Consider the following 24,183-nt stretch of genomic DNA (forward strand, 5'->3'; position numbering starts at 1 on the left):
TGCTGGTAGCTCCTGGGGCACCAGCTAAGTGCTGAGCAGCTGTGGACCTGGTGGAACGCAGCCCGGGCTCTGTGGGAGAAGGGCCGGGAGCCCCCGCTGTGGGCCGGGCAGGCTGCTCCTGTCTCAGCCGCTCAGCTCTGGGCCAAGCAGAGTGGATCAGGGGTGTAGGCATGGCATCTCCCATCCACCAGAAGAATTCATTTGCACAGAGAGGTCTGCTTTGAAAAGGCTTTTACTCCGGGGGACAGCCCAGGGGGTGGATGTGGCCCTCTCCACCACAGGCTCTCACTGGGAGCCCATGCAAATCGCTCAGTGCTGACCTTGGGGAAGGCCACACAATGGACTGGTGGAAACCAGTTCTCTCCTCCCACTGTTGCCTGGGGCTACAGACAAAATGAAGACGAAAAATGCAGGGGTAGGTGCTGACAAGGGACTGGCGGTGGCAGGGTGGTTGCTTGGAGACTCAGCGGGATGTGGGCTGGGCTGAGGGCCCGGGGCCCTCCTGCAGCGGCACCAGGTGGCCCCATGACTGGCCAGCACTCAGGCTCACCTTCAGGGGCACCTGTGGGCGGCAGCGGCGGTCAGTTCCAGTCCCAGGCTCGCCCTTCCCCCCACTGCTGGGCAGGGGTCCCCAGCTCCAGGCATCCATTTGGCCCGAAGACGTGATTCGACACAGCCACACACTCACAGGGACAGGCAGACAAGCACCCCCAGACCCTAATACCCCAACCGTGGCTGAGCTGCTCAGCTGACCTGCCCAGGCCTCTGCCAGGGAGCAGGCCTGCAGGTGCCTTAGGAGAAAGATGCCAAACGGGGTCTGGGGGAGCCCTCCCAGACTCCCTAACCCTGAGTGGGAACTTGCCAAGGCCCTGGACCATGGTGCAACAGCTCCCTCTCGACAGGGAGGGAGGACGGGGGCTGCCAGTTGCTGCAGTCCCCTGCCCGCTCTGTTCCCTGCAGGACTGAAGGCGGGGGTTGGGCCTCCGGGAACCACAGGGCAGTGGAGGAGGCCAGCAGTCTGGAGTCTCGGGGGCTGCCTGTGCCCTCCATCCTGTCCCTTGGTCCCCTGGGAGCTGGACTCAACTCTTCTGTTTGGTAGGCACTGGCCGTGAGTGGCCAGTTGGAGGGAGCCTGCAGAGCTGCGTGGGACCTGCCTGCCTCCCCGCCCCTTCCCCCTCACCTGCAGCTGCAAGGCCGGCACGTCCTGCAGGGCCTCCATGGTCCCCCTGACTAGAGCTGGAAGAGAGGGAAGAGGGGGAGAGGGGCAGCCCCAAGCCCTCTGGACAGAGATGGGGCTGTCATGGGAATGCCTAGGTCCCAGCCCTATCCTGGCCCCCAGGCTCTGCAGTTATTCCCTGAGTCTACACGGCCAGCCACGCTGGTGGATCCAGCAGCCCTGGCATCACCTGTGGCTGGTGCCACTGGCCACACACCCAGCACAAGCCTGATGGCACCTCAGCTGCCCCAGCTGTGGTTGCTGAGCAACTCCCCCAGCCCCAGGCTCAGCCAGTGGGGGCCTGGGCAGTGGGGGGTACTGGAGGCCTCTAACTCTGTCCAGAGGCTTTGGGGCTGGGAGGAGGAGGGAACGTTGGGCCATCCTGGCTGACACAGCATGGGCAGGAGGACCCATGCTCCCACCAAATGCCCATGAACTTGCATGTGATGGTAAAGCCTGGAAGGTCAGCTGTGTGGTGCTGGTGGGCTGAGCTGGCCGTGTGGCCTCAGTTGCTCTCTAGCCCTGAGACAGGGAGCAGCCCAGGCAAGGGAAGGGTCTGCTGGCTCAGTGTTTCTCTGAGTTTGCTCAGAACACTTTGTCTCTTTGATCAACAAATATTTCATTCCATCCTACTAAGTTATCTATAATTTTTGATACAGAGATTGTGACAGAAAGACCCGTTGAAGGAGTGGTTCTCCCCTCTCTGGCTGCGGGCTTAATGGGCCAGCTCCTTGGGGACCCGTCTTGGGGTGCTGGAGTGGGCCAGTGGCTACTGAGGGCAGTGCACCTGAGCTCCGTGACCTTGTTTCCTTCTCTGTGCTGTGTAGATGGTTGTGGTCGGGGGGGGGGGGTGGGCAGGAGGTTGGGTCAGAGGGTTGCTGGGTCCCTGGGAGGGAAGCATGCCCTCCACCCCCAGCCTGGGCCACGCTGGGGAGTGCAGGGGTGTCCAGGTGCTTCCTAAGGGTGGAGGTGGACTCTGGCCCCCTCCCCCAACTGGGGAAATACCAGCTATGCAGGGAACCACCCCACCAAGGGAGGCAGTCCTGATGGTAAGATGGAGTCTGCAGTCTGGGACTGAGGGCCACAAAGCCAACAAGTCCAGAAGGGGAGTCCGTATTATCTAGGAGCCCTGATGCTGAGGCAGGTCCCACAGGGAGAACTGGGGCGTGGCCAGGGTGGGGCAGGTTCACTCAGCATGGGGCAGGGAGGGGCAGCCAGAGTGGCCTTCCTTTCTGAGAAGTGGAAGGTGCTGTGTGTCGCTGGCTCACCTGCAAACTCAGGAACCTGTGGCTCTTCCACCTCAAACAGCAACTCGTCGTGAAGCTGGGCAACCAGCCTGCAAGACATGGCGGGGGCAGGGAACACCCTGAGCTGTGGCCTCGAGTGGCCACTACGGAAGCCTGTGACACAGGGCACTCCAGACCACATGACTGGGTGGGGCGTGGGACACCCAGCAGGACTGGATGCAAACGTCTCCCCACAGAGTGGAGGCCAGTGGCCCTCAGCACGTCCCTGCTCAGGAGCTTTGAGAGGGCTTTGGGTCAAGTGCCAGGGGCCAGCAGGGGTGCACGTTCTGTGGAAGGTGGGGTCTGGGCTGGCATAGGTGCTCTGGGAGGATGATGCCTGCAGGGGGCTGTGGCCTGGGACAGAGGAAGGTGGCTTGCCCTGTGTACTCAGGGAGGGGAGGCATGGTGCAGATGACCCACAGGAAGGATGGGAATGTTGGAGGAGGGGACCTGTGTACTCTGCCCTGTGTGTGACTTGCTGAGCCCAGGACTGGGCCTTTGAGGTCAGAGACCACGTCCAAACCTTGTCACTTTGCAGGTGTGGTGTGGGAGGAAAGAGGTGGCAGGCAGAGACACTAGGAAAGCTGGGCTGGAGAGGTGCACAGAGGCCCCCCCCAGGTTGGTGGTCCCCTGGACTGCAAGCCTACCTGGGAGAGGGAGCCTCTCTTCCTACCGCGGGGCAGAAGTGAGTGTTGCCCGCAGGTCCAGGGGCCCACAGAGCTTCCTCCCGTCCATCTGTCTGCCTCTGCCTGCTGGGAGAGGATTTGCCCGACCTCCAGGCCGCCCTCTAGAAGCCAGAATGGGTTGGGGGCACAACGGTGGGACCTCCGCTCCTACAGGATCTTCATGTTCAAGCGGCAGAAACTCTCAGGTTTAGCAGCAGCACAGTTCACACTTCTTGAAGTGACGCCTTGAGTGAGTTCTGAGCTGCCAGTGTGGCAGCAACCTAAGAATAGGCCTGAGTCGTTAGTCACTTACACACCGCTCCCACAGCTGCCAGTGACATTCCTGGACTTCCAGCTGGAAACTGGGGCACAAAGATGCAGAGACACCCATGTGGGGTAGCTGAGTGTGTGGGTCAGACCCCGCTGTTTCTGAGCAGTGGCTGCCCGCTGTCCTGCTGTCCTCTCGATGCTCCTGTGAATGAGGGCTGCAGCAGAGCCCGGCCTCCCTGGATGACATCCTGGCCCTGTCAACCCCCGTCACCATCCGCAGCCTTCCTGCTTGGCCCTTCCCAGCGTCAGGAACAGTCCATGGCTGCCCAGCCATCTCACAGAGCCCAGGCTCATCCAGGCTGCTCCACACTGCGTGGCTGAGTCTCTTGCCTCTCCTGGACCCCCGACACCTTCTCTGCTCATTCCTGAGGCCGGGAGATGGTGTTGTGCCCCACGGTGGTGAGCCATGCCTGGCCAGGAGACTGGAGACTGGAGACTAGAGGTCAGAGGGCACCCCTGGTGGCCAGCCGATGGCCCTGTCTTCCACATCTTACCGACAGTCCCTTTACTCAAGGGCAAGGGAGCGGGGGAGGGTCTTGTGGAGGCAGCCTCCATCCAGAGGTCCAGATCAGGAGAACTGGGTGGCTCTCCCAGGCCTCTCAGTGGCAGGGGCAGGGGCACAGCAGGAGCAGAAGGGGCAGCTCTGTGGCTCAGGTGTGGAGGCCCAGTGCTGGTCCAGCTCTGCACAGTCTTGGACATGGGTAGGCTCTGGGCCTCGGTTTCCCCTTGTCTATACTCAACGTTTCTGAAGCTTCTTTCTGGTTCTGACATGTTCTGAATCTTAGAAAAGCCTTTTCACAGAGGCCCCATGTCCTGAGAGGCCGAGACAGGATCCCTGAGAGCTGACGGCTCTGCCAACAACTGGCAGTGGGAAGTTCGGAGGCCTTCTTGCTCTGGGCCCAAGGCTGCAGGCCCCAGGGCCTGGGGGCAACTGGAGAAGGCTCTCTGGGCACTTGCTCCACTCTGCACAACCAAAAGCCTCTGGTGATGCATCTCGTATCCTCACATGTGGCTCATGGTGGCTTATTCTTTTTTTTTTTTTTTTTAAAGATTTTATTTATTTATTTGACAGAGAGAGATCACAAGTAGGCAGAGAGGCAGGCAGAGAGAGAGGAGGAAGCAGGCTCCCCGCCGAGCAGAGAGACCGATGCAGGACTCGATCCCAGGACCCCGAGATCATAACCCAAGACGAAGGCAGCGGCCCAACCCACTGAACCACCCAGGCGCCTCATGGTGGCTTATTCTAACCTCGATCCAAAACTTCTCCTGTTGCTCCGGGAAGAACAGAGCAGAGTGGGAAAGGCCCCAGATTCCACACTGAACCGCTTCATGATCTAACACATCCTATCTGCTATGGGAAGCTTTTCCCAGAGACAGTGAAGCCTGAGAGGGGGCAGCGGGGTGCCAAACCCGGAGTGAGAACCATTTGTGCTGAGCTCTGGACTCCTCAAAGAAGATCCCAAGTCCTCACGGACCATCTTCCTTTATCAATCCCACAAAACACCCAAATGGATCAGATATCTCTGGACTACGATATCACAGAGGCAGAACAACCCTGCAGCCTTCGGTTCCGGCCAAGGTGGTGAGCTACACAGGCCGCTCCAGCCCCTTCTGAAACGGACCCTGTGGAAAGCACACCAGGGAGCCTGAGGGGCAGGGGACTGGAGGCCCAACACTCACTGGCGTGCGGAGGGCAGGGGGAGCAGATGGACATGGAGCAGAAGAAACCAAGAGGAAAGATTTCCCATTCTGCTTTCACACCCCACAACCCCGGCCCTGCCCAGTGGCGGCAGAAACCAGACACACAGCCCAGACCCCTGTGCAGGGTCAGGAAACTGAGAGCAACAGATCTGACCCCGCCCGCCCTCGCTCCTCCCCAGGCCTAGTCTGGCAGCCACGGAGGCCCCCTCCTGAGGGTGGTTGGTCAGTGGGAGGCGGTGTCTGGGACAGGGGTTGCAGAGGGCGCTGTTGGGCAGCTCTGTGGGGCTTGGGGACAGTCCTGTCCCCAGTCCTTCACTAGGACACCACCCACAGTCTCTGCTGGGGCCTTTGCCCACTGAAAATTCTGCACAGAATTGCTGGAATTGCCAAAAGAACCCAGGTTCAAATATCAAAATGAACAATATGAAATCTGTGAAGTAGGAGAAGCCTTTTTAAGGAAAGATGAAGGACCTCAGATAAGGATGGAAATCACGCCTTGAGAAGTAGAACAGTATCAAAGCCAAGATGGAACTCAGATGGAGAGGGTCCCGCTGTGCGGGTGATCCCCCCACCCTCGGTTACAAGCTGGAGATAGCGCTACCCAGCCCTGACACCTGGGAAGGGCCCATTTGCAAGAACAGGCCTGCTCTGGCCCGGAGCCCACCCCTAGCATGGCAAACACAAGTGCATGGTGCCCAAGCAGGGGTCAGGTCTTCTGGCTCTGACATTCTCTAGGGGACTTCCAGAGGAGGCTCCTTGTGACCCAGCCTCCTGGATGCTCGGCCACGGAGGCAGAGACAGAAACTGGATAGAGCTGTAGACTGGAGGCAGTGTAGCCCGTGGCTCTGTGGGCCGGGCTGGGTCTCCAGCACACTAGGTGGTGGCAGCCATAGGCCCTGGGGGTGGAGTGGAGTGTGTGGCGGAATGGAGGGCAGTGTCTATGTCCTGACCTTGGGCTGGGCCGGCAGGTGCTCACACACACCTAGGGAGATGCATCTCCGCACCAGCTGAACCTGGCTAGACCTCCTCATGCCTGCAGGTGGCCCCTTGCTACTGCAGCGGCCATGAGCTGGCTCCTGGGTACTTCGTTCAGCCCAAGCTGGGAGGCAGGCGCTGCCCTGGGAGTGCTGAGAGGAACCCAGGCTTGGGGGGCCCCCTCTCTTTGGGGTTCATGGGAAGTGGAAGGCATTGCTTTGCTCCTGGGAGGTACATGCGTGGCCCAGCCACGGTGTTGACCCACAGAACCACAGGCCTCCCACCTGAGCCCGTCTCAGGGTTAGGGGTCAGGCTGGGTAAGCGGCCACTCACTCACTGACCTGGCCGTCAGGGTAGGGGAAGCAGCCACGGCAGTGAAGACACGGATCATGGCCATCTTACAGAGGTCTGCAGCTGAGCCTGTGGGGACAAAGGGCTCTGTTTCACGAACGATGTGAGGTCCAGGGCCCTGCAGCAGGGTCTCAGCCAGCACACTCTGCCGAGCAGGGCTGTCTTCATTCTCTAAGCAGTGGAATGCAGGACCCCATGCCCTACAGGTGAAAACAGCCCAGATCTACCATCCCACAGTTCCTGCTGAGCAAGAACCCAGCCCATAAGCCTGGGTCCTCTGCTTGAGGCCTCACAGCCAGAGATCAGTGTGCAACCTGACCGTGACCTCACGTGGAAGTTCAGTGAGGGAAGACCCACTCCCAAGTGACCGTAGGTCATAAGCAAAGTTCATTTCGTGCCATGAATGAACAAGGTTCCTGTGTTGTGGCTGGCTGCCAGCTGTGAGCTATGCATTCGGCTGCTAGAGGCTGCCCTCCAGTCCTTGCCGTGGGCCCTCAGTCAACAAGCAGTTGGCTTCTTCACAGCCACCCGAAGGGCTCCTGCTGCGGTGAGTCCCTGACTTTCACCCCTACACGGTCTTTCAGGGGCCTGCCTGATGAGGTCAGGCCTGCTATGGATGCAAACCCCCTTTCCCCTGTGGCTTGACCTAAGCATGGGGATGATATCATATTCACAGTTTTTGCAGAATCTAGAATCCTGCCCGCTACACCAGCGAATAGACTGACCAGCCATGCGGCTGCTGGACTTCATTGCGCTTGGCTCTCCAGTGGATCGCTTGGGGCGATGATAACACCTCCTGGGTTTGGGGAGGGTAAAGCACGGGTCGAGGCTGTATTGGGCACTCTGCAAGGTGCTAGCCAGTGTAGGGGACATGCCCATTCCAGTGCCAGACACACAGCAGGTGTCTCAGGCATGGGAAACATGAAGTCAGATTTCACTGTGGTTTGAAATTGCTTTAGCTCTTCATGGTTCCCAAGGTTCCCCAAGGGGTAAAGGTTGTTAGTCCATGGACTGCCTTCCTCCACTGTATGGCCTCTGGAATATGGATGTCCCTTTCCTGAGAGTGTGACAGGAATACTGGACATGGAAGTCTGGCCTCTGAGGCCGGCCTGCTGGTGGTGGTGAGGGGTCTCAGGTGGGGTGGGGGGCTGCCCTGGAGTGGATTGTCAGGAAAAGGACACGGAGCTGGAGAAACAAGAATGGGGGAGGTGGGAGGGGTGTGTGGGGAAGAGGAGGTGGATGCGTCACGGCTGGTCGTGTTGGCTGATGGGTCAGAGGCTGAACTTTCTCACAGCACTGACCACTGCTTGCTCCTGGCACCTAGTTCAGCTCACACAGATTTCTGTTACATGGATGAACGGCAGAGACACACGTGTGCAGGGAGGCCATATCCACGGTAGCTGGATATCCTGGCTGGCCTCTCAATCAAAGGTGTCTCCTGTGTAGGACTTTCTGGAAGGGCTCTAACACAGCTTTGGCATCACTGAGCACATGCCTCACTCACATCCAGTGGACAGACATGCAGCCGTGGCCTGATAGCAGCCTCCTATGTGAAAACATGCCATCTCAGGACGTGAGGGCTGTCACCGTCCTCAGCTCCTGTCTGGCCAGTCACATGGGGCCACAGGACTTCTGGAAGATTCTATACTGAGCCCAGACCGATCCTAGCAATTGTCCTGCCAGCTGCCACTGGGCCTCCTGCTGTCCACACAATGCACGGGGGGCTGAGTCTGAACTCAGGGCTGCTGTGTCCCCTCTCTGCAGGACTCACGGGGACAGGATCTCCACCCTGCCCCCAGTCCAAGCTGCCTGCTCCCTGTCTGCTAGGGTCCCTGGCCACCTTCCTATGGCAGAACCCCCCTCTGGGGGCAGGTGGTGATGTCCTGCCTCAGGCCTCATGTCTGGGCCCTGGGGGTCTCGGGTCCCCATCTGTGACCCATGGGTCACCAACAGGATGACACCTGACTCCCAGGCTGTCTGGGGCCTCCCTTGGACAGCTTGTGGCCCATGGTGTGTGGAGCCTGTGATTATCGCTTTACCTCTCCACCTATGTGCAGAGATGTGAGCTACTGGCGGCTGTGGCTAGAGACAACAGAAGAGTCTTTATGACCGGGGAAGACCGCATACCCTTGGGCCTCCCAGCTGCCTGCCACCAAGGACTGCGGGACCTAGGAAGGCCTGCTGGGTCTTGAGGCCTTGCTGCAAGATCTTACCCCTGCCAGGCATGACAGGCAGGACCAAAAGCCCCAGGCCAAGAGTGCAGGGACTGAGTTCCAGATCTCGCCCTTGTCCTGGCCAGAGAAACTCCAAAAGCCTAAGGTCCCTCTTCAGAGGTCGGGATGGTGTTGCCTGCCAGTAAAGCCCCCAAGTCCTGAGTGCCCACTGAGCGCCAAGCGTTATTTTGCTTGGGCCTCCCCCATGACGGCCAGGGGGCACAGGAGCAAGGACTGGCACCCTGATAATCCAGGGGTGTCACTCAGCCCTGTGGTGCCTGAGAAACCATGGCAGGTGGCCCGAGGGGCTCTGCATACCTTGCACTGCGAAGTTCACGGCCTGCCTCTCAGCTTGCGCCCGCAGCTGCTGGTCTTGTGCGTGGACCCTTGGCAGCAGTCTCCTTCTGCCCATGATGGATGCCACGTAGCCTGGGTCATGTGAGGGAGAAGAGGACATGAGGCAGAGATAAACAGGCTGTGCGACGCCCTGGTGCTCACCTACCCTCTGTGGGCACGGCCTCCTCCACCTGGGGCCCAGGGGCCCCAGCAGGACCCCTCCTCACTGCAGCACTGAGCCCGAGTGCGGCGGGGAGCTCTGCTCACTGGCTGCCCGGTCTGTCTTGGGGGCGATTGGGTTCATGGTGGGAAGCAGAGCAGCCTTGTGGCGGCTCTCCCTCCTGACTTCCGGCTGCAGCCACAGCTGACAGAGGTCAGGAGAGGGCAGTTTGTAAAGACTATGAAAGGCCACTTGCGGAGCTCGGGTGCAGAAGTCCTTCTGGACCAGGCAGCAGCCGGGATGGGGAGAAAGCATTTGTCTACCTTCTACTCAAGGAGGGAGCGGCCCTGCTCCCACAAGGTAGACCCAAGTTTTGTGGGGCCTGAAGTGTCATAATTTTGCAGTCCTCTTCTTTTCTTTCTCTTTTGTGGACCCCAATATGGGGCTCCATCTCAGGACACTGAGGTCACCACCTGAGAAGCTTGACCACCTGCCCGAGGTCCTCCTGAAGAAGACGGACACAAACATGCTGTGCTGGATGAGTGTGTTCCTGACCATGAAGACCTGTGTTCTCTGAGGTGCTCGTGAGACTGAATCCCCAATCAGGATCTCACATGTCTGAGGACGGGAAGACTTTCCCACGCACATCACAATTACAGAAATGACAGCGTTCGGAGCATCTGCTGCATGCCAGGTGGTAACATCAAGTCTCCTAAGCAGAATGGGCAGTGAGGACAGGGGGAGCCCTTGCCTCCACCTGAATTACTCAGTCTCTGCCTCTTTGCGTGGTTCGTGGTTCTGGGCTGGAGGCTGCATGCTGTGTGTCTTAGCTGCTGAGCATTAGCTCTGCTCTGCTGCCTTCCTTTCAAGGGTGTTTGGTGGGCCCGTCACGAGCAGATCATCTGCTGCCTCTGAGGCCTGTGTTTAAGCTTTGTCGGGGTAGGTTTGGAGGAGCCTTTAACGGGGGCCGGTTCAGATCCACGACTAGGGTGGGTCTCTTCTTGGCTCTTTCTTGCCCGTCGCAGATGTCCCATGAGGACTGTCCACTCCAAAGGTCAGAACGCAGACAGCTAGCGCTGTATGGATTCTGAAACGATCTAGTCTACTGCTTCCAGATATCACTCTGCTTCATCGTGTAGGGTTCCCCACTCGGTGTGTGTGTCCCGGTGCTCAAAACCAGAGGTGTTCCTCTCCAGACTGGTGCAGTGCCTTTTCCACTGGGCTCCCTGCTCTCTGGTTCTGTGCGTCTCCCATCCTGATCCTATCCCCTTGACTTAGTGAGACATCATCATCTGCTTGGGCTCCCTTCCTGCATGTGCTCGGGCTGCTCAGAGGCTCTAATGGAAAGAGGAGGGCATAGCCCATGATCCAGTGTCTGAAACAGCTGTCCTGTGCATTTGTCCAGCTTTCAAGTTGTTTATTGTGGGAGGAAATTCTGAGCTCAGTGTGGCCCTAAGTTGAAGTCCCTGCTTCCACACACTCCAAATCTTGCTTCTGCTTCACCCAGTGCTCGCAGGGCTGGGCTCATCGCTCCCGGCCACACTGCGAGGTGACCCCCAGCCCTCACTTCATGTCACTGTGCTTAGGAAGTGGGCCAGGGGATGGAAGGAATGCTCTTCGAAGCCATTCCTGGGCCAGCACAGCCAGTGGCTCTCAATCACACAAGGACGGAGGGAGAGACCGCAATCTCCACCCTGGAATCTGAATTAAATGGGTCGCCGATCTCCCTTCCCCTCAGCTGGACTCCCAGACCAGCTGCTGTCCCAGCCTGGGTGGAAGAGCCGCCTCTCCATCTTGCTTTCATCAACTGCACAGAGGAGCGGACCACATGAACACCTGGCAGGGCCTCTCCCCAAGGCCTTGGAAGGGACCCGGGCCTCCTGCTCACAGTAGCCTGGTCCATCTGCTCCAGACCCAGCAGGGCGGGCATGCCTACATGGAGAGCTCCACGCCTGGGGGTCTGGGCCACCCTCGAGTCTGCGGTCCCTGTTGTCTCTTCGGCGTCTCTTGCCCGCGCTCTCCATCCAGTCCTCCTCAGATGTTGGCTGGAGGCCCCATGCCTTCAGATGGCTCCTGAGGCTCCAGCTCACACTTTGGCCTCCCCTGCCAATCTTTCTCCCATGCTCATGAACTGATTTATGCAAAACAAACCCCGGGTTCTTCCTGTGGCCGGTGGTGTGCCCCCCAGGGTCTGGGCCTGCCGGCCTTTTCTCTGGCCTCTGGGCTGCCCTGGCCTGCCTGTGCACCCCTGAGCTGCTCCAGGCCCTTCTGGCCAGGCCTGTGGTGGCTCAGACTTCACCCCAGCGAGGCCGGGGTGCACGGTGCTCTCCAGGTGCCTCCCTCCACCACTCCCTGCACTGGCACTGCGCTGGCTCCTATTGCCCCCACAATCCCGTCTTCTGGCCCCTTTCACCCCTACAGTGCCGTCTGCTGGCTCCTCTCACCCCTACGATACCTTCTTTCTGACACTGTCTGCATGTACTTGCTTACTCGTGGGTTATCGTGGCTCTTGAGCTGTGGCCCAGAGACAGTGAGGAGCTCGTATGCTGTCTGGTCCTCAACCTCTGTGTGTCAGAAATTTTAATGATCATTTGAGGATTTCTTCACAGTGTTTACCCAGAAGTTTAGCAGCTGTGTTGAAGAGCACACAGCCCCACACACGGTCCTTCAGGAACTGAGGGTGAGGGAGGGAGGCAGAGGTATGCAGGGGAGCGTGCTGACTCCAGCTGGTGCTGCTCCTGGTGGGTCCCAGCCTGCTGCCACCTAGTAGTTGTGTGAGTTTCAGAAGCCACTTACCTTAACCTCTTGGTGACTCACTTTCTCCGTCTGTAAATTGGGCAAGGAGACTGCCGATGTAAGAATTGCAGTGAGGATTCCACAAGTTTCTTTATGGAGAGCCACGGAAAGCCTGCTGCACCTTCACTGTCCTCTGCCCATAGCGATTCTAACTCCACACTCTACCCCTCTTCTAACGTTTCCGAGTAGGTTAGGGTGCAGGTGGTCTTAGGCGGAGGCTTGAGCCCTGGGTCCAGGGAGCCTGAGGCCTGTTAGACACCAGCTGGGGGTGGGAGCAGGTTGCTGGCTTTCTGTGCCCTGCACCAAGGCTGCAGGGAGGTGGGCGCTGCATGAAGTCAGGGCCCATGGGGGCCCTGCCTTGGGGCTGGTGCTGGATGCACGGTCAGAAGGCACCTGGGGAAGGGCCGTCGGGGGCTCCAGAGAAGAAGGTGGCCAGTGGGCCTGGCAGAGCTGGGACAGCCCAGACCCTGAGGGACCCCAGGGGAGCCTGAGAGAGTGCACCACAGCCACTCGGAAGGCTGGCCCACTGGGCTGCCGCTGTTCCTTCCTTAGTAGCATGAAGGCCCCTCTCTACCTGGTGTTGCCTGCTTTCCTGTGGCCTGCTTCATGAATTCCTGCTCCTGCCAACTCTCCCTGCTTCATTTCACTGTGCTACTCTTTTCCAAATATCTAGGGTTGAATACAACCCATTTCTGTTCACAAATTTCTTTTTCTGCTTTTTAAAATATGCTTTTAAACTATTCCTGCACTTCTGGGGCACCTGGGTGGCTCAGTGGGTTAAAGCCTCTGCCTTTGGCTTGGGTCATGATCCCAGGGTCCTGGGATCGAGTCCCGCATCGGGCTCTCTGCTCAGCAGGGAGCCTGCTTCCTCCTCCTCTCTCTTTCTCTGCCTGCCTCTCTGCTTACTTGTGATCTTTGTCTGTCAAATAAATAAATAATTTTAAAAAAAAGTGAACGATTCCTGCACTTCTAAGTGAAGGCTCGGTTTTCATGGGAGATCCTCTCACTGTCATTTATTTCTGAGATGTTTGTAATGTTCTCAGGACGTCTTCTAACTCTAAATCATGAAGGAGTGTGATCTGTTCCCAAGGAGGCCGAAGGCCGGCCGTACATTTGGATCTGAGCTATCTTTGCATTCCCCTGTGGTCACTCAGTTTGGGCTAGTTGATGTTCTTTGAAATTTGTGACCAAGTTGTGGTGAAATTTTGTAAATATACCATGTGCTTTTCGTAAGAACATATGTTCTTCACTTCTAGGCGCAGGCCTGTTTCTCTAGTTGCTCATCGATTTCTGACATGAGATTCTGACACATTTTCTAACACGAGATTCCCTCAAGCAGATCCTGGCTCTGGACCCTTCTGGACACTGGAGCCTAGGGTCCCATTTTCTGCTTACCCTGTCCCCACCCATCAGCCTGCCACCCCCCATGGAAGCAGGGCCAGTAGACCAGGGGTGGCTGTAGGTCAGCAGGGAGGGGAAGAGGGGCCTGCAAGTGCTTTGGCTGTGTCTGGCTCACCTGTCTGGCGGCACTGGGCAATGGTTGTTTGGACAAATTCCTTGATTTTCTTGTACTTCTGCAAAAATGTCTCCAAGAACAGGGCAGCCTCTTGCACAGTAACTCCAAGGCAAGCAGCAAGCCGCTCCTTCCCTGTGTGGACAGAAATGCTCAAGATCAGGGGCCAGCTCACACCTGCGGGGACCAGCAGCCAAGCTGCTAGGCAGCAGCAACCACACGCAGAAGTGAGCCTGCAGAAGGGCCCTTGAAAAACACTGTGAGTTCAGGGCCCACTGGCCCCACTTGTCTCTTCTGATCAGTCAGGATGATGTTGGCTCTGGCTTTCTGGCTGAGGGCTCAGTGCCCTTCGCCTATACCGGTAACAGTTAGACATCTATTCACTCACTGATATTAGCCGAGTGGCTGGCAAGCAGGTGGGTAAAACCGTGAGTAATATCTCTCAGCCTGTCCAGAGGGAGAGCTGACTCCAGAACTGGGCAACACCAGAGAAAGGCCCAGAGGAAAAGAGGAAGGGAAAGTTTCATTGTCAAATTGTGAGAAAATGGACTGGAGCTTGCCTCCTTGAAATCTTCATTTTGAGACTAACGCTTCTGGTCCAGATCAGTATTTGTTTCCTGGAGGATGCAGGTGTTCTTGTGAGGTTTTTTAGAGCAGGATCTCTGGTCAGGACAGCACCCTGAGGCCCAGCCCAGCCTATAGGGAGCAGATGCTGAGGCCACACAGACCTGGGTCTGAGTCCAGCTCTGTTACCCACGGGTGGCTCCGTGTGGCCTTGGGGAAGTTACAAGACCTGCGATCAATCCTGTTTCTTCACCTATGACTCAAGAACACTAGTCCTTACCTCAGAGGTTGTTAAGGGGACACCTCTGAAGGGACTGACTGAGCTCAGATCCAATCTTCTCTTTAGCCTGAAGTGGCCAATGCTTCCAGGAGTCTGGACAAAAACTGTTCCCATCTTGGGAGATTGAAGGGGCAGATGTTTGCTTCCACTGCTTGGCTAGGGAGAATGGGAAAGGCTGTGCTCCCCAGAGTCTCTCCTGGCAAAGAGAGCTCTTGGAGCCCTCTGTCCTTATTCTCGTCAAGCTTGCCAAATTATCCCATGTCATTCGGACAGAAACAAAAAAACTCCAATTTCTCTATTAGGGCTTAATTAAAGACCATGTGATAGCTTCATGATACAGACCACTGAAATTATCTGTCTCTAAGTCTTTGTTTCTGGGACATTCCAATCCCTGCCCCTCTGCTACATCACTCTAGTGGAAACCTCCATTGGCTTTCAGAAAGGAATCAGATGGTGGTTAGACCCCTCTGGCCCATCTGGCTCAGAGGGACCCTGAGTCTTCTCAGCTAAGTCCTTTCTCAAGTCTAATCTACTGGTAAGCCGAATCAGTGTTTTATTTCCGACATTGTAGTTCTCAGTTTTAGAATTTCTGTTTGGTTCTTTCTATTTTCTGAGATTTCCTTTTATTTTCATTCATTAGGGGCATGTTTTCCTTTATCTCCTTTGGCATAGTTGTAATAATGGCTTTAAAATCCTTGTCTGCTCATTTCAGTATCTGGGTCATCTCAGGATTTGCTTCTATCTTTTGAGTGTGGGTCAAATTATTCTATTTCTCCCTATGTGTAGTAATTTGGGATTAAATCCTAGATATTGTGAATGAAATATTGTGGACACTCTGGATTTTTTTATTTATTATTTTTTTAAGGAGTATTGATGTTTTCTTTTAAAGGAGGGAGTTAATGTGGCTGAAGTCAAACTTTGAACTATGTCCCTCTGCAGTGGGAAGCAGCTGAAATCTTAGAACAGTCCCTTTAGCCTTAGCTGGGCTAAGTCTGAAGCCTGCCCAGGGCTCACCAAAGGTTTGGGCAGAGTTCATACACAGAATTTGGTGTTCTTTGGCTCCTTTGGCTCTCTTTTTTCTGGAATTTCTCCCTCACTTTCCAGATTCTCTGGTTGCTTCAAACTCTGTCTTCTGTTTTCTCAGGGAAGCGAGACTGCATTTCTGTTGGAGGGTCAGCTACCCAGCACACTGACCGAGGCCTGTCTTCGGTGAGGAGTTATAAAAAGGGGAACTCAGCCTGAACCATTCCTCCTGAAAGTCACTTTTCAGTACCTTTCTGGAGTTTTTTATTATATATTTTCCATAATTTATAGTTGATACCTGTGAGAGAGGAGTCTCCTGGGGCCTACTTGGTCATTACACCTGTCATACTTCTCCTCCTCAGTACGTGTGGCCCAGAAAGGATTCCTTTGCTGTATTACATAGAGATGTTGGGAGATCTGAAGGGCAGTGATTGGCTGAGGCCCTGTATTTGAAAAAGCCTGCTTACCAGAGGAACAAATAACGCAGCAACTGCTAAAGAAGAAGACAAGGCCTAGGAAAAAGATGGAGGGCCCGGCCGGTTCTCTGATCCCTGTTCCCACGCCCTCCCCATGGGCCTGTCACACTCAGAGACCCCCAGACAGGATGGCCATTGATGCCATGCGGGCTTGTGTTTCATGCTTCACAGAGACTGGTCCCTTTCACACAACTGTCCTCCGTGCTTTGGTTCACATGTTGGGGTTTTTGAGTTGTAATTGCAGGCAGGCTTGTCCCCCTGAAAGCAAGCATCCCCTGGGGGCAGCAGCAGCATTCCTCAGCTCTGAAATCCTAGGTGGACGCGCCATGGGCCTTGCCCCACAGATGGCTGATTACACCTTACACCAGGGGCTGCTGTGTTGCACCGTTAGCTTCAGGAAGATGATCCCCACTCCCTTTTCTCCAACTCTATGATTGTATGATTCCTCGCATGATTGCTAATAGTTTCTCCCTCCTGTCTGCAGCTCTGGGGCCTCATGAGCACAGGGCACACTGTGGCCTCCGGGGGGCCGGCTGGTCTGATCAGAGCAGACCCAACTAACTCTCTGTGTCCTTCCGAACTGGCAGCCTGGCCCGCCTCTCCCGGCCCTCCTTGGCACCAGAGATTCTGGGGCACGTGCACTAGTCACTCAGTGCCATCCTCCTGGGCCCACTTGCACATCTCTGGTGACAAATGTCAGCCTCCGGGAGCAGGGGGTGCCTGCTGATTGAATGTGATTGGACGTGGAGGCAAACTTAAACGCTGAACACCTTGAGGAGAATCAAGGGGTAAGCGGACTCCAGGAGCAGGAGGAGCTCAGGGCAAGACTGGAGGAGTCAGGAGGGGCCTCCTGGAGGCTGTGCATCTGGATGGGCTCAGAGGGGTTGTGAGCAGGACAGGGCTAGTGTGCACTGTTAGCTGGCAGGTGGCTGAGGGAGGGGCAGTGAGCTGGCGGGTCCCCCTTTGTGCGAGATCCCTGGGGAACTGTGGCTCTGTGTTCACCACCATTCTGGAAGGGATGGCCCTTCTGGCAGAGTCTGGGGGAGTTGTGGGGACCAGGATGTCCTGCCTGTGGGCTGCAGTGGGGCTGCCCAGATGTGAAGTCCCTCTGGAGCGCCTTCTCTGCTTGCGTCACAGTCCTGCTTCTCCTCGGCTGTCTCTCACTATGGTCCTCATGCCAATCATGCCGACCCAGCTGGTGCCCCCAGCGTTGGGGCAGCAGCTTCCTTTCAGACTCCCCCCGCGAAAACACTTCATTGCAACCATGAAAGCCAGCTGGTGGGAAGCGTCTGGGCTGCATTTCCAGAGGGCTCCCAGCAGACCAGGAGACCTGATGGCTTCGCCCGTGGGAAGGACAACCCAGCCCTGTGCAGACAGCAGCAGAGGCATGGCAGTCTCCTCTTGAGCGGGCCGGTGACAGCGGGAATAGTAGAAACGGAGGATCAGGGTGGGAACACTGTCACCATCTGGGCTAAAAGCAGCCAAATTACTCTTTTCACCAACATCACGGCTAATGACTCACTGCTTATTTACCAAGTGGAGCTCTTTCCTCTCCAGCAAAAAATAGAGTGCATGGTCCAGAAGGTGCCAAACTGGTGTTGGGTGCATCCTGCCGTCAGCGTGAAGCTGAGCTGAGGGCCCTGTATGCTCCTGCCCCCGTGAGCGCCCAGCCAAGGTGGAGGCCCCCCCCTCCATGCCACCCCTTCCCTTCCCCGCGCATGAATGCCCGTCACCTGATGTCCAGTCTGGGTGCCAGTGTGGTGGCTGAGGCCAAAGATGAGAGCCGGCTGGTGCCAGCTGCTCCCTCGACTGGGAGGTGACTGGGGCACGGAGGTGGAAGTCTCTGCAGAAGATCACCAACCCCGGAGGACAGACTTAGGACTCCAGCCCGGGCTGCCTGCCAGGAAGTGGAGGCAACATTCTGCCCGCAGGGCCTGGATCAAGGACTCAAGGCACCATGATCTAATATAACTGGGTGGCAGGCTGCTCCCCCTCCCCCATCCCCGACAGTGATCCAGAAGGTTCTGGAGCACCGCAGAGGGAGGCCAAGCCGAGGAGCCAGACTGAGCCGAGTCTGAGTCACCCTGCTCTCACCCACTGAGTTCAAGTCTTTCAGTTTCTTAGCCTGTTTCCCCAAAACTGTACACAGATTGTATGCACAAGTAGGGTCAAAAGACTATGCAGTTCATGAGTTTGTGCAGTATTTATGGTGTGACTGCTATGTGCCTGGCCATGGGCAGAGCCAGAAGAGCTCCTGCTTCACGGGGCTCCTTGGGCTGGGAGAATGCGCAGTGCTCCAGGAGAAGCAGGGTGCTTCATGGAGGAGGAGGGTGAGACAGGCACTGTACGGGGCCGGGGACCCAAGCTTAGAAAGGGGTGTGCGGCAGAAAGACTCTTGAGTGGCCTCCGTGGTCCTGCCTCCTGGTCTTCACGCCTTCCAGTGACACTCCCCTGGGGGGTGGGCAGACCTGCGTTTGAGCGGCAGCACAGTGACGGTCACACGGACTTGGGACCACTAGGAAGCATGCAGCACTGTAGGGCTGGCTCTGAAGAACACGGGCAGTGGCTCTGCCTACACTGGGGGCCCTCGCGGCAAGGCCTGAGGGCTGCTAACGTGCTCCCTGGTGGAGCTGCCTGTGAGACCATGGCCCCTGCTACCCACTGATGCCGGGTGACCATGAGTGTGTTACCCGGAAATGGATCACTGATACAGCAGTCAGTGACGGCTGAGAAGGCGACAGCAGAGCCAAGAGGAAGGCATGAGGGTGAGCTCTGTGGACCGGGGTCCAGCAGAGGAAGCAGCATGCAGGGCCTGGGCTGGGAACCAGGCTGGGTGGCTGGAGGCACATTCCAGACCTGTTGTATGCAAGTTGCTCATGCCCCAGCACCACAGTTACATTGCCGAAGTACAAGGTGGGTCTGACAGATAATTGACGACTTGTCTGCCCCGATGTTCTTGCATTGGAAGCTGATCCCCTTTTGCTGGCTTTCCTTAAATGAACAAAGGTTCTCTGTGGCAGGGAGATGAATTCTGCTCTCAGTGACTTTGCAAGAGCCTTGTTGCCCAGACAGGACTGATCCAAAGAAGGCGGTTGGCACAGGCCAACCAACAGCCAGATGGACCCTTCCTTCAGGAGGGCTGGCTGGCCCACAGCCCCTTTTCATCCTCTCCCTTGTTGTCCTGAGGGGACGTGATATCCCACTGGTTCAGCATGATATAGAGGGAGAAAAGAGTTTAAACAGAATTTACAAAGCCATGGTCAGGAGGTTGGAGGGAGAGAGAGGGACGGTGGGAGAGAGCTGAAGGCCAGCTCTGCCTCAGGTCCTGGGTGGTGGGGTGGAGGTCAGGGTCAGGATGAGGTAGCATCTCACAGCCCAGAGATGGCCCCCAGCACAGCCGTATTAGGTAGGGGCAGGGCTATACCCTTGGGCTTCGGCCCTGTCCTGTCCCTCCTAGCTGGGCAACTGTGGTCTCCATTCACTTCTGTGCCTCTGTTCTCTCAGCCGGTGGGACACTCAGGGAGCTGATGGCTGTCAGTGGTCTGAATGGTTTCTAGTGCATCCCAGATGTCCTCAGGCTTTTGTAAACGACACTCAGAAACTCACAAAAGTGAACTCCGGGGGCCAAGAATGATCTCTCTAAGGCACAGCCACATTTAAACACAGACATGGGATAAGAACCAGCTCCATCTGGCCAACAGGTGACACTGAAACCTGCCCGCAGCCTACCTGCTCCATAGACCGCTGAGTACACCACCTTCTTGGTCTGCTCTCTGTCTGCATGCGTCACTCGCTCTGGGGGAATGTCCTTCCTGCGTGGAAACATGGCATGTGGTCAGTGCCCATCAGTGTCATGTCTGCAGAGGGGACCATGGAGTCCAAGCTGCGCACCACCCACCAGCTCTTTCTCTGCAGGCCCTTAACCATTTCAAACCTGTCCATGGGGAGGGGGGGTCCAACACCTGTGCCTTTGCTCGTGGGTTCTCCGCACAGAGGCTGACTTGGAGGCCTAGCGGCTGCTGCAAGCTGGCCACGCTCCCACGTGTCGCACACCAAAAACAAAAAGTGCTTTCACCAAAGGAGTACAACCCAACCTGAGGAAAGCCCACTCCCAGTGCTGGGGCCCCTGGGCCCAGGAGCCCTGAGGACACTGCGGTGGGCAGAGAAGGCTAGACAGGCAGCCTCAGCCTTGCCTTGCAGAGATGGAGGGGCAGGTGGGAGAGCCCACCCTGAGGCTGTTGCTCTAAGCTCCTGAAGGTGCAGTCTGCAGAGGGTAGAGCCAGATGTGGGAGCCGCCTGAGGGCTGCTGCACGCTCTCGGAGCTTCTCCTTCCTGCCGACCACACCCATGCAGCCGTGTGGCTCAGGAGCACAGGGATTGCTGACTGAGTGGGCTCTTCAGATCCAGGAGGGAAACAGAAAAAGAAAAGGGAACCTGTCCCAATCTTTGTGGGTCACTCAGCTTTGGGTCGTGAGCAGCGCTGTCAGAGCCTCCACTTCCAGCAGGCACTGGGCCTAGACACCAGCCCCAAGCAAGCCTGGGGGTTTCTTGGGCCTTCTCCCTGTGTGTGAGGTGCCCTGGGCATGCGTGCTGCTCTCTCAACCTCCTCCTGGACATGGGCGGCTTCAAGGGGCCACGGAGTTGTTTCTTTCTTTCTTTCTTTCTTTCTTTTTTTTTTTTAAGATTTATTTATTTACTCTGGAGGGAGGGAGAGAGAGAGAGAGTGTGTGTACATGAGTGGGATGGGCAGAGGAAGAGGGAGACATGATCTCCAGCAGACTCCCCATTGAGTGTGCAGCCTGATGCAGGGCTCAATCCCACGACCCAGAAATCACGAACTGAGCTGAAATCAAGAGTCAGATGCTCCACCGACAGGGCCGCCTGACACCTGGTCCCCCAGAAGCTTTCCCCAGCTATTCCCCTGCAAGCATTCCGCGTCCGGGTATCTGCCTTGCCTATCATCCCACACCACAAGTGGTTTCATGCCATCCCACACCACAAGTGGTTTCATGCCATCCACCTCACGGTGCCTTCCCACAACGCCCTGGCTTGTCTGTCCCAAGGGAATTCTGAGTTAGGAAAAACTGTGCCCGTTGTCAGTCCTTTGGGCAGTCCCCAGGTTTGAACAGACTAGACGCAGAGCTCTGCACATGAGGGCTCTGAAAGCAGGCCCTGGGCCCTGCGCGGCGGTGCGCTAAGGGCAAAGACCACAGAGCTCTCCCACAGCCTGCAGTTGCCTTTTTCTTGACTCAGCATTTCCTTGGTTGCTGTCAACTGTTGACTGCTTTCCAGAGTCCTGACAAAGTTGGTTCTGGCAGCATTTGCTTGATTTTTTGATGTTTCTGCTGGGCGGACAGACCCTCAGGGATGCCCACTTCACCATGTTCACTGGCGTCTGAGAGTTTGTTAATTTTTACCCCATGATTTCTAAGTACCAATGTATCCTTTGGGTGTTTCCACTGTGTTAAGATATTTTGCCCACTTGTTTATCTCACCCTTGAGCTTGATACCATTAACTGCTTTATTTAGATATGAAGCAAAAAGCCAACATGCATTCATGCTCAGGACAAATATATGTCAACTCCTAGGTCACCGTCCCTCCTCCCTCCCTTAATTTGGGAAATCCTACAGGTCACCAAGCTCACTTAACAAAGACACTGCTGAAAAATGTGCAGGAGCTGATTTTCCTTGTTTCTTGCCCGGGACCATCTGTGAAAGGGGGTCAGACAGACCTTTTGATGGCGGCTGCGGGGAGGGAAGGAGTGAGTGTTTAAGAGCAGGGCAACCACAACCAAGCATGCGGGTCACCTGTCCTTAGTGCTGTCCAGAGTCAAGAGCTGTCTGACAAAGCAGCATTAAACTCTCCTGGAACCTGCTTCTTCCCAAAATGTGATAAGATCCAAACAGCATAATCAATCAATAGGTATTATGGACACATATCGAAACCATGCTCTGATGATAGGGAAAATACTTTCTTCCTGAGTACATACAGCACACTCACAATAACCCATCATACATTAGGACACACAGAAAACATCAAAAGTTTGCACAAAGAAGAAATATTAAGATAACATTATGATCACAGTGCAAGACAATTAAAAGTTAAAACCAAAGCACCCCCTCCACATGCACAAAAAACAGAATAATACAAAAAAACCCAAACCAAACCCCATCTACCTAGAAATAAAACAAAAACACTTCTTTCAGATGCCTTTTGGGTGAAGAAAATACAAACAAATTATGTAACTTCTACTGAAAACATTGCACGTCAGACCCAGTGGATTACATTTAAAGCAGTGAGGAAATTTCATAACCTTAAGCACTTATATTAATAATAACAAAAGAACAAAAGTACAGTTGGCTCCTGAACAACACAGGGGCTAGGGATGCCGATCCCCTGCACAGTCAAAAATCCACGTTTAACTTCTGACCCACCCCCAACCTTGACTACTAATAGTCTCTTGTTGACAGGAAGTCTTACCCATGACCAATCAACACATAGTCCTCATGTTACGTGTATCATATACTGTATTTTTACAACAGAGTAAGTCACGGGAAAAAATATTATTAAGAAAATCATAAGTGGGGTGCCTGGGTGGCTCAGTGGGTTAAAGCCTCTGCCTTTGGCTCAGGTCATGATCCCAGAGTCCTGGGATCAAGCCCCACATCGGGCTCTCTGCTCAGCAGGGAACCTGCTTCCTTCTCTCTCTCTGTCTGCCTCTCTGCCTACTTGTGATCTCTGTCTGTCAAATGAATAAATAAAATCTTAAAAAAAAAAAAAAGAAAATCTTAAGGAAGAGAAAATACACCTACAGTATTGTCCTGAAGCAAAAAAATCCTCGTGTAAGTGGACCCATGCAGTTCATACCTGTGTTGTTCAAAAGCCAACTGTACACCAACTAAGTTTTAATTCAAAAAACAAGAAAAAGAACAACAAAGCAAATGAATAGAACATACAGGAGGGAAATAATAAATTAGAATAAATATGGGAACGGAAACTGATCAAGTAGAGAATAGCAAAACACTAGATCAAATTAATGAATGAAAATCCTGGTTCCTGTAAAAAATAAAATAAACCATTAGTTGGTTTAATCAAAAGGGAACAAGCAGGGGCACCTGGGTAGCTCAGTGAGTTAAGCCGCTGCCTTCAGCTCAGGTCATGATCTCAGGGTCCTGGGATCGAGTCCCACATCGGGCTCTCTGCTCAGCAGGGAGCCTGCTTCCTCCTCTCTCTCTCGGCCTGCCTCTCTGCCTACTTGTGATCTCTCTCTGTCAAATAAATAAATAAAATCTTAAAAAAAAAAAAAGGGAACAAGCACAGATATACAAAGTATGAAACAATAAGGGAAGGTAACTATAGATATGCAAGAAGTTAAAAAAATCTTAAAAAGTTATTTTGCAGAACTGTATGCAAATAAATTAAAAAATTTAGTTTGGGGGTGGAGTCTTTTGGGTTTTCCATATAAAGTACCATGTCATCTGCGAAGAGAGAGAGTTTGACTTCTTCATTGCCAGTTGGGATACATTTTATTTCTCTTTGTTGTCTGATTGCTGTTGCTAGAACTCATATAGCAATTCAGTAATGTGGCAGGATACAAAGTCAATGTACAGAAATCAGTTGCTTTCTTATACACTAACAGAAAGGGAAATTGGAGAATCGATTCCATTTACTATAGCACCAAGAATCATAAGATACCTGGGAATAAACCTCGATCTGTACTCGAGGAACTACAGAACACTCATGAAAGAAATCGAAGAAGACACAAAAAGATGCAAGACCATTCCATGCTCTCGGATCGGAAGAATAAACATTGTTAAAATGTCTATACTGCCCAGAGCAATCTATACTTTTAATGCCATTCCGATCAAAATTCCACTGGTATTTTTCAAAGAGCTGGAGCAAATAATCCTAAAATTTGTATGGAATCAGAAGAGACCCCGAATTGCTAAGGAAATGTTGAAAAAGAAAAACAAAACTGGTGGCATCACGTTGCCTGATTTCAAGCTTTACTACAAAGCTGTGATCACCAAGACAGCATGGTACTGACATAAAAACAGACACATAGACCAGTGGAACAGAGCAGAGAGTCCAGATATGGACCCTCAACTCTATGGTCAAATAATCTTCGACAAAGCAGGAAAAGATATACAGTAGAAACAAGACAGTCTCTTCAATAAATGGTGCTGGGAAAATTAGACAGCTGTATGTAGAAGAATAAAACTTGACCATTCTCTTACACCATACACAAAGATAAACTCGAAATGGATAAAAAACCTCAGTGTGAGAAAGGAATCCAT

The 24,183-nt window shown here is 54.7% G+C and overlaps 1 protein-coding gene across 1 annotated transcript in view; it reads right to left on the reverse strand.

The window, feature by feature from the left end:
- Positions 1-299: 299 nt before the first annotated feature.
- POLN (DNA polymerase nu) overlaps positions 300-24,183 on the reverse strand; it is a 156,925-nt gene continuing 133,041 nt past the window's right edge. The window contains exons 19-25 of the mRNA XM_013045794.2: positions 19,615-19,697; positions 13,546-13,677; positions 9,056-9,166; positions 6,515-6,593; positions 2,485-2,552; positions 1,181-1,236; positions 300-562 (exon numbers count right to left, since the gene is read on the reverse strand). Of these exons, the coding sequence (XP_012901248.1) occupies positions 464-562; positions 1,181-1,236; positions 2,485-2,552; positions 6,515-6,593; positions 9,056-9,166; positions 13,546-13,677; positions 19,615-19,697 (628 nt within the window). The 3' untranslated portion in view covers positions 300-463. The remainder of the gene's footprint in view (positions 563-1,180; positions 1,237-2,484; positions 2,553-6,514; positions 6,594-9,055; positions 9,167-13,545; positions 13,678-19,614; positions 19,698-24,183) is intronic.

This window comes from Mustela putorius, unplaced genomic scaffold (genome assembly GCF_011764305.1).
Source record: "Mustela putorius furo isolate JIRA1106 unplaced genomic scaffold, ASM1176430v1.1 tig00000083_pilon_pilon_pilon, whole genome shotgun sequence".
NCBI classification, from domain to species: domain Eukaryota; kingdom Metazoa; phylum Chordata; class Mammalia; order Carnivora; family Mustelidae; genus Mustela; species Mustela putorius.